This window comes from Hemiscyllium ocellatum, chromosome 10 (assembly GCF_020745735.1).
Source record: "Hemiscyllium ocellatum isolate sHemOce1 chromosome 10, sHemOce1.pat.X.cur, whole genome shotgun sequence".
Classification (NCBI taxonomy): Eukaryota; Metazoa; Chordata; class Chondrichthyes; order Orectolobiformes; family Hemiscylliidae; genus Hemiscyllium; species Hemiscyllium ocellatum.
In genome coordinates this window covers 11305197-11314524 of record NC_083410.1, presented here as the reverse complement: position 1 = coordinate 11314524, position 9328 = coordinate 11305197, and the positions used below count along the sequence as shown (strand labels likewise).

Genomic DNA, 9328 nt, shown 5'->3' with positions numbered 1-9328 from the left:
AACAATCACTTATTTATAAACCCTATTTCCACAAGTATACTGCCTGAAGAACAAACAATGGTCAAACAGGAAGGGCTTCTTAATTTATTACTAAACTCCCAATAATCTTTATGCCCTTATCAGAGGAATTAGCATCCGAAATACTGAAACATACAGGAACTTTCATGTTTTTAAGATGCTCCAAAGTACTTTTCAGCCAAAGAGTGAGTGAATGAGTAAACAAATGAGTGAATGAGTGAATGAATGAATGAATGAGTGAATGAATGAATGAGTGAATGAGCAAATGAATGAGTGAATGAATGAGTGAATGAAAGAATGAATGAATGAGTGAGTGAATGAATAAGTGAATGAATGAATGAATGAATGAGTGAATGAATGAGTGAATGAGTGAATGAATGAATGAATGAGTTGTGTGTTCAATGTTGTAATATACATATTGCACTGCAAACGTGCCTAAGTAAGCAAACCAGGCATTATCCAGAACAAAATTCACTTCTGAGATGTTAGTTAAGCAATAAATATTGACCAGGCAGATTTCTCTTGGGTTTCAGAACTTAGTGAGGACATGCTTATAGAGATGTTGGAAAGGTTATGAGTTTTAGGGAGGACATGTTTTAATAGTTGGGATAGAGGGTGGAACTGGTTGTAAATGTTGACTCCTGGAAGTTGGGATTGTTGATAAAGAGTGTCTCAATTTGGTATTATGTGAAGATCTAACCTTTCAAACAGCAAAAATTACAGAATTCTGACAAGATATTTGATCAGCCTGGCAGACCATGCAATGACACCTGCAGTGTCCGATATAATGCTGGCCACGATACCCAAGACATCTTGGGGAACCGTGGCCACTGTGACAATCAGATGCTTGACCATGATGGTCAGGCAGCCGGCACAGTCATGGATAATCCCGAAGGGAACTCTCAAAATGGCCACCATCAGAATTCGGGCAATGTTGATAACAGTTGTGATGAGTCTGGCAAAGGCTGATACCCCATTGGTGACCAAGGAGATCATCCTTCCAATTGGAGCCAAGGCATTGACAATGGTGGACTCACAGACTTCATCAACCTCTTTGCTAGCTGGTTCCAATGGTGTATCAGCTTGCTGTGTTGCCAGATCATCACCATCAGCTGCTGGGTTCTCTTCTGCTGGTAGCGGGAGAGAAATGTCCTCTTGATCTTCTGTGCTAATTGCCAGTTTGGATATCAACGCTTCCACCTCTTTGAAGGTCTCTGCTTCATCATCTTTGGTTGTTCCCCGGCACCTGTCAAAGATCTTGCCCACTCCCAGGATTTTCTGTACCTCCCTCACCATTAGATGCTTAGCATTTGCTTCTGGTTCCATGTTTTTCATGAATGCGAAAGAAAAGTCGTTATCATATGTTGGTGCATCCATTTTCTCTGACACCACATTGCCCCTTAGACAAGGATCATTATTCGGGTCCTGTGCAGAGGTACAGCAAAGAGCTGACCAGACCAGACCAGGCACTGACACTCTGTTGTTCATTTTAATTTGTGTGGGATTGTCAGCACCTGTCACCACGTACATTGTCCGTTTGGACTGGTGGCATATCTGTGCCAGCTTCCGGACAAAGGATTCAACCTGGTGAAGCCACCTGACATTGGCACCATGATTTTCGGGTACTGCGTTAGTGAGGGTGCATGTACTTGTGGCACTCGTCTTGTCATTCAGTTTGAATGGGTACAGATGGCCTCGGTCATAGTTGTTATCCCGGTAATCGGACTCAACTGCCTGAAAGTGACTGGAAGGCACATTGCATTTTTGCATCTCATTTTCACTAGCAGGATTGTCGATCTGAAAGCAAGACAAATGGAAGCGTGAGAAACGATCGAGCTTTAGTACAGGTATTTATTTCTTTGATCGACCTTCATTCTACCTTATCAGGTCCACATCAGTGACTAAACATGGGCAATGCCCAGAAACTCCACCACACCAGGAACCTGGGAGCAATGTGATTCACCTCCAGTTCACATCCTTGTAATTCTTTTCCCCAACAATAATAGTGTAAGATGCAGGTGCAGAAGTAGGCCATTTAGATCTCCACTTCTGCTCTGCCAATGCAATCATGGCTGATCTGATAATCCTCAACTCCACGTTCCTGTCTTGTCCCTATAACATTTAATTCCCATACAGATTAAAAATCTTGCCATCTCAAGCCTGAAGATGCAGACTTGGAAGTTCTCTGCAGTGAAGAATTCTACCAATTCCTATGAATAAAATCAAGCCATTTCTTCAATTTATCTGATTATAATTAATTTTTCTACCAATAAAGCATTATTATTAAATGTCTTCATTAATTTTAATTCATTTGCTATTTAAGGCAACACGTTACAATAGTAGAGTCACAAAGCATTGAAACATAGTTAAAGAACAAATTCAGCATAGTAATAGGCCATTGCTGCTGTTTGCTAAAAAAAAACACCCTCCGATTTTATTCTCTTCCCTGTTTGTCTCAGTCCTTTTGAAAGCTGCAGTTGAATCTACCTTTTACCATTGTCTCATTCCACTTCCTAATCACCCGTTTTTCCTCCTGTTGTCTGTCCTCTGGTTCTCAACCTTTCTGCCAATGGGAACAGTTTCCCTCTGACTGAACCCCTCATCATTTTAAACATCTCTCTAAAAACACCTCCCAACCTTCTCTTCTTCAAGGAGAACAGCAACAAGGTATCCAACATATCCACTTAACTGCAGCACCTCATTCCTTGAATTATTCTTAGAGTCACAGAGTCATAGAGGAGTGCAGCATGGAAACAGACCCTTCAGTACAACTCATCCATGCCGACCAGAACCCATTTGCCACCATTTAGTCCATATCCCTCTAAACCCTTCCTATTCATATAGGCGGAAGTGGGTACTGCAGATGCTGGAGATCAGAGTTACGATTAGAGTGGTGCTTGAAAAGCTCAGCAGGTCAGGCAGCGTCCGAGGAGCAGGAAAATCGATGTTTCAGGCAAAATCCCTTCATCAGGAATGAGACTGGGAGCCTGGAGGGGTGGGGGAGGTGGAGAGATAAATAGGAGGAGGAGTGGGCCTGGGGAGAAGGTAGCTGAGAGTGCAATAGGTGGATGGAGGTGGGTGGAAAGGTGATAAGTCAGTAGGTCAGAGAGGAGGGTGGAGCAGATAGGTGGGAAGGAAGATTGACAGATGGGACAGGTGATGAGGATGGTGCTGAGTTGGAAGGTTGGAACTGGGGTAAGGTGGGGGGAGGGGAAATGAGGAAACTGGTGAAATTCGCATTGATGCCCTTGGGTTGAAGGGTCCTGAGGCGGAAAATGAGGCGTTCTTCCTTCAGGCATCGGGTGGTGAGGGAGTGGCGGTGGTGGAGGCCCATGTATTGCGTGTCCTCAGCCGAGTGGGAGGGAGAGGTGAAATGGGTGGCCATGGGGCGGTGGGGTTGATTGGTGCGGGAGATGTTCTCTGAAGCGCTCTGCAAGTAGGTGTCCTGTCTCCCCAGTGTCGAGGAGACTGCATTGGGAGCAACAGATACAATACATGATATTGGTGGATGTACAGGTGAAACTTTGATGGATGTGGAAGGTTCCTTTGGGGCTTTGGATGGAGGTGAGGGGGGAGGTGTGGATGCAGGTTTTGCAATTCCTGCAGTGGCAGGGGAAGGTACCAGGAGAGGAGGGTGGGTTGTTGGAGGGCAGGGACCTGACAAGATAGTCACAGAGGGAACGGTCTTTGCGGAAAGTGGATAGGGGGTAGGGAGGGAAATATATCCCTGGTGATGGGGTCCGTTTGTCGGTGGGGGAAATGTCGGTAGACATTCCTATTCATATACCCATCCAGATGGGTTTTAAATGCTGTAATTGTACCAGCCTCCACCACTTCCTCTGGCAGCTCATTCCATATATCCACCACCTTCTGCATAAACAAGTTGCCCCTTAGGTCCCTTTAATATCTTTCCCCTCTCACCTTAAGTCTATGCCCTCTACTTCTGGTCTCCCCCACCCTAGGGAAACGACCTTGGCTATTTATCCTATCCATGCCCCTCATGATTTTATAAATCTCAAAAAGGTCACTCCTCAGCCTCCAATGCTCCAGGGAAAATAGCCACAGCCTATTAAACATCTCCCTATAGCTCAAACCCTCCAACCCCAGCAACATCTTTGTATATCTTCTCTGCACTCTTTCAAGTTTAACAATACCTTTCCTATAGCAGGGAGACCAGAATTGAATGCAGTATTCCAAAAGTGACCTAAATCTTTTCAGCACACTTTCTAATGCCTTAATTACCTTTCCTAAATTGTTGTGCCGAGAATTGGATACAATCCTCCAGATGACAGCTAACCAGCTCTTCCCTAATGTCCTAGCTGTTATAATCTACACTTGTATTTTTAAAGCTCAGGATTCCAAATGCCTTCTTATCAGCTTTTTCAACTGGCCTTACCACCTTCAACTGTTTGTACACCTATATTCCCCAAGTCTCTCTGTCGCTGCACCTCATTAGAATTTTCCATTCTCTCTCCTTATTCTTCTGATCACCTTACATTTCTCTGCTTTGCGCTTTGTCTGTCTGGTTCTCTTTTTCAACTAATCCATTTATATCCTCTCAAAATCTACTACTAGTAATTTTAAGTTTTTAACCCTGCACAAACTTGGAAATTACCAGCTATAAACCTAAATTCGTGCCATTAATATAGATGAAGCTGGAATATTTTGAACAGTTGCAGGCCTCTTATCTAAGGAAAGACATGATGGCATCGGAGGCAGTACAGAGAAAGTTCACTTGGCTGATATCAGGTATGGAGTAGGGAGAGGTTGAATGGATCGAACTTTACTCGTTGGAATGTAGAGGGAGATTTGGAGGACTTGACAGGGTAGATGTGGAGAGATTGTTTCCACTTGTGGGAGAGTCTAGGACCACAGGTCATAATCTCAGTGTAAGGGGTCACACATTTAAGACAGAGATGAGGAAGAACTTTTTCTCTCAGAGGGGAGCGAATCTGTGGAATTCTTTTTCACAGTGGGCTGCCGAGGCTGAGTCATCATGTATATTCAAAGTCGAGAGAGAGATTATTAATCAGGAAAAGAAACAAGGGTTATAGGAGAAAGGGTTTACAGTTACAATTACAGTTAAGGATTATCAGGTCAACCATGATCTCACTGAATGAGGAGCAAACCCGATGGGCTGAATGGCCTACTTCTGCTCCTATGTTGTATAGTCTTAAGAAAAATGGTGGCCTGAGCATCTGGTGCCAAACATCTTAAATCTGATCACCAATTTCTGCTGATACTGTAAATGGTTAAGCTGTATTTACTTCATCTTCATTCATCGTTTTTAATTTTTAAAAAGAAATCTGAACCTGTTCATGTCCTAGAGACCCTGTTTGACCACACTTTTGGATTGAATCAGACTGAAACCTCATACGTGTCTAAACTTTTAATCTGTTTTGAGTACAGTATGAGCAATGCAGCCAAGTGATCAATTTTGGAACTGATTGGACAAATTTATGAGGGCGAACAACAGAATATGATATTTGTAATTCAGCCCTCAGCTAATCAGCAATCCCCACACAACTCCATTATTACCCTTGTTTTGTAATGAGAAGGTAACTGAATCAAAACTTAACAACTAGTAGCAGGAGGAGGCTATTCAGCCCCTCCAGCCTGTCCTGCTATTTAATACAATCATGGCTGACTTAATCTCTGCCTCTTTCCTGCACTTTCCACATAACCTTTCAATTCACACCATGGACATCCAGGCCCTCTACACCTCCATCCTCCATGACAATGACCGCCAAGGCCTCCATTTCTTCCTCTCCCGTGGTCCCCATCAGTACCCCTCCACTGACACTCTCATTCGTTCGGCTGAACTGGTCTTCACCTTCAATAATTTCTCCTTTGAATCCTCCCACTTCCTCCAGACAAAAGGGGTACCATGGCCACCCACATGGGCCCCAGCTATGCCTGTCTCTTTGTCGGTTACGTGAAACAGTCCATCTTTCGCAGTCACACTGGCACCACTCCCCACCTCTTCCTCTGCTACATTGATGACTGTATCAGCGTCATCTTGTGCTCCCACCAGGAAGTTGAACAGTTCATCAACTTCACCAATATATTCCACCTCGACCTTAAGTTCACCTGGACCATCTCAGTCACCTCCATCTCCTTCCTGGACCTCTCCATCTCTAACACTGACATCTTCTACAAACCCACTGACTCCCACAGCTACCTGGATTACACCTCCTCCCACCCTGCCTTCTGTAAAAGTGCTATTCCTTATTCCCAATTCCTCCTTCTCCGCTGTATCTGTTCCCAGGAGGACCAGTTCCACCACAGAACACACCAGATGGCCTCCTCCTTTAAAGACCGCAATTCCTCCCCTCCCACGTGGTTGATAAAGACCTCCAGTGTATCTCCTTCACTTTCCACACCTCCGGCCTCAAACCCCACCCCTCCAACCCCAACAAGGACAGAAAGCACTCCCCCACCCCGTGTCACCTTCCACCCCACCAACCTCCACATAAACCGCATCATCCTCCGCCATTTCTTGCACCTACAAAAGGATCTCACCACCAGGGATTTATTTCCCTCCCACTTTCCATAAGGACCATTCCCTCCACAATTCCCTCATCAGGTCCATGCTCCCACCATCCCACCCGCCCCTCCCGGCACCTTCCCTTGTTACTGCAGGAATTGTGAAACCAGTGCCCACACCCCTCCCCTCACTGCCGTCCAAGGCCCCAAAGGAACCTTCCACATCCATCAGAATTTTACTTGCACTTCCACACGTGTCATTTACTGAATCTGTTGGTCCCGATGCGGTCTCCTCTACATTGGGGAGACAGGACACCTACTTGCAGAGCACTTCAGAGAACATGTCTGGGCCACTCACACCAACCAACCTCACTGCCCCATGGCTGAACACTTCAACTGCCCCTCCCAATCCACCAAGGACATGCAGGTCCTGGGCCTCCCCCATTGCCATTCCCTTATCACCCAACACCTGGAAGAAAAACGCCTCATCTTCCACTTCAGGATCCTCCATCCCCATGGCATCAATGTGGATTTCACCAGTTTCCTCATTTCCCCTCCCTCACCTTACCCCAATTCCAACCTTCCAATGTGGCACCGCCCTCGTGACCTGTCCCACCTGTCCATCTTCCTTCCCACCTGTCTGCTCCACCCTCCCCTCCGACCTATCACCATTACACCCCACCTCCATCCACCTATCGCATTGTAGCTTCCTTTCCCCCACCCCCTCCCATTTAGCCACTCTGTGGGTGACAGTCTCATCCCTGATGAAGGGCTTTTGCCTGAAACGTCCATTCTCCTGCTCCCCAGATGCTGCCTGACCTGCTGTGCTTTTCCAGCACCGGCCTCTGGACTCTAATCTCAGCATCTGCAGCCCTCACTTTTGACTAATTAAAAACCTACCTATTTCCTCCTTAAACTTATTCGGTGTCCGGGTACCTACCTCACTCTGGGGGAGTGAATCCAACACTTTGAGTCAAATAATTTCTCCTCCGTTTTAAATCTGCTACCTTTTCAGAAAACTATCATTCAAGATTTCCCCACGAGTGGAAAACCACTTCGTATTCTCTGCTTTGTGCAGCATTTTATAGACCTCCACGCGATCTCCTGTCAATCTAGCGAGTATAGACCTAAACTGCTCAACCTCTCCTCATAAGATAAGCCTCAAAATCGCTGAAATTAAGTTAGTGAACCTTCCCTGAGCTGTCTCCAATGCAATTCCTCAAGTCAAGGGGATCAAAACTGTACTCCAGACGCGGATGCACTTTAGTCCCGGAGCTTTTACCTGCGGTTCGTAGAACCAGGGGCTGGGTCTGTAGCCCGCACTCTGGCCCATGCTACAGGGGTACCTGTAGGCGGAGTAGACTGGGATCCGCAGCCCGCTGTTGTACAGAGTGGCATAGTGGTAATGGTTCTTATACCGCTGGCAGATTCTGAACCAGTTCTGACTCTCCTTTAGGCGAGGAGGCACCCCACCCTGGAAGAACCAACTGCACTTGTCAAAATTCTGGACCACTTCCCCCTGCACCACACGAGCCAACAGCAGCAGCAGGAATAAGACTAGGCTCCCTGTCCCCATGGTCAGGCTCCACACTGTTAGACTTCCCTTGTACTCTGCACCAAGAGCGATGAGTTCAGCAGGAGAGAGAGACACACGCCCACCAGCTTGTACAGAGGGTTCCTGATCCTTCCTCCTTCCCTGTTGTTACATGCCTCAGCCGGTCTCCCTGGACTCTGTAGCCAGGAGGATTCTGCACCACTTCCTCAAGCCGGTCACTTCTGAATTCCCAACAGGCGCTGGTCACTGATGACCCGGCCAGTGCTGTCAACACTGGTTCAGCTCCTCCCACGAGGAAGCAGCCGAATGCATCACGCTTCCCCTCCCACCCCTTTCCAATTCTGCGATCCCTCGGCGCCTTGTCTCACATTTGGACAGCTCCCTCCTCCCCAGCTCTGCACTGGCCTGACGCCCAACTGTGTGTGCACTGCATGTAAAAAACTCTGCAATGCGCCGGATGTTATCATTCAGTATAACCAGACGCTCTCCTGAACCTGTCAGGGAGAAGCTGTTTGTACTCCCAAGGTTCCCTGGGACATGTAGTTTCCTTTTTAAATAATTGCCTTAACACTCATCCATTAAAGCTGTTTCCCCAACAAAAACAGGAATTGTTGGAAAAAACTCAGCAGGTCTGGCGTCATCTGTTGAGAGAGAGAGAGAGCAGAGTTAACGTTTCGGGTCGAGTGACCCTTCCTCAGAAGTTGACCCTTCCTCAGAAGTTGACCCTCCCTCTTTCGACTTGTATAGAGCGGTTTCTCCTGCCAGCCACACTGACCTGCATTTACATAGCGCCTTTTGCAGGTGTCATTGAAGAAATCCGACACCCACGAAGCGAACTCTCCCAAATTGGCCCTGGGTACTCTCGAGACTTTATTTTCCGACAAATCCAGCTGCCCAGGAGCATATTTTAAAGGTTTTTTTTTAAAAAATCACGCGCTTTTTGAGCGGCCTCGCTTGTTACTTACTAAAGTGTTGGAGATGGGAGGGAAGGGAATCAGCTGCTTGACTGTGTGGGATTGCTGGAAGCAAGGATTACACCAAAACAGAGTTGGAATCTTCAAGTCACATAATAAAGATGGATGATCAGGGTCATGCTCAAGGAGGGAGGCTTTTCAGAGGCAGGAACTCAATGGGTGCTAGAGAAATGGAGAGATTTAGCGTGAGACTCCTGGGGTCTTAGGGTTGAGAGAATTTAAGGCACAATCACCCACTGGGACACCGTGTTTCTGGCCCCGATAGGAGGAAGAGTTTTAATGAGGGTGAAAGGAG

The 9328-nt window shown here is 46.5% G+C and overlaps 1 protein-coding gene across 1 annotated transcript; it reads right to left on the bottom strand.

Annotated features, from left to right (window-relative positions):
• Positions 1–308: 308 nt before the first annotated feature.
• Positions 309–8391, bottom strand: LOC132819338 (endonuclease domain-containing 1 protein-like). Its single transcript, XM_060830795.1, has 2 exons — positions 7787–8391; positions 309–1815 (listed from the first exon to the last, which is right to left on the bottom strand). Exons 1-2 carry the CDS (start codon positions 8078–8080, stop codon positions 736–738), a joined length of 1374 nt encoding a protein of 457 aa, XP_060686778.1. The 5' UTR covers positions 8081–8391; the 3' UTR covers positions 309–735.
• Between the last annotated feature and the right edge of the window lie 937 nt (positions 8392–9328).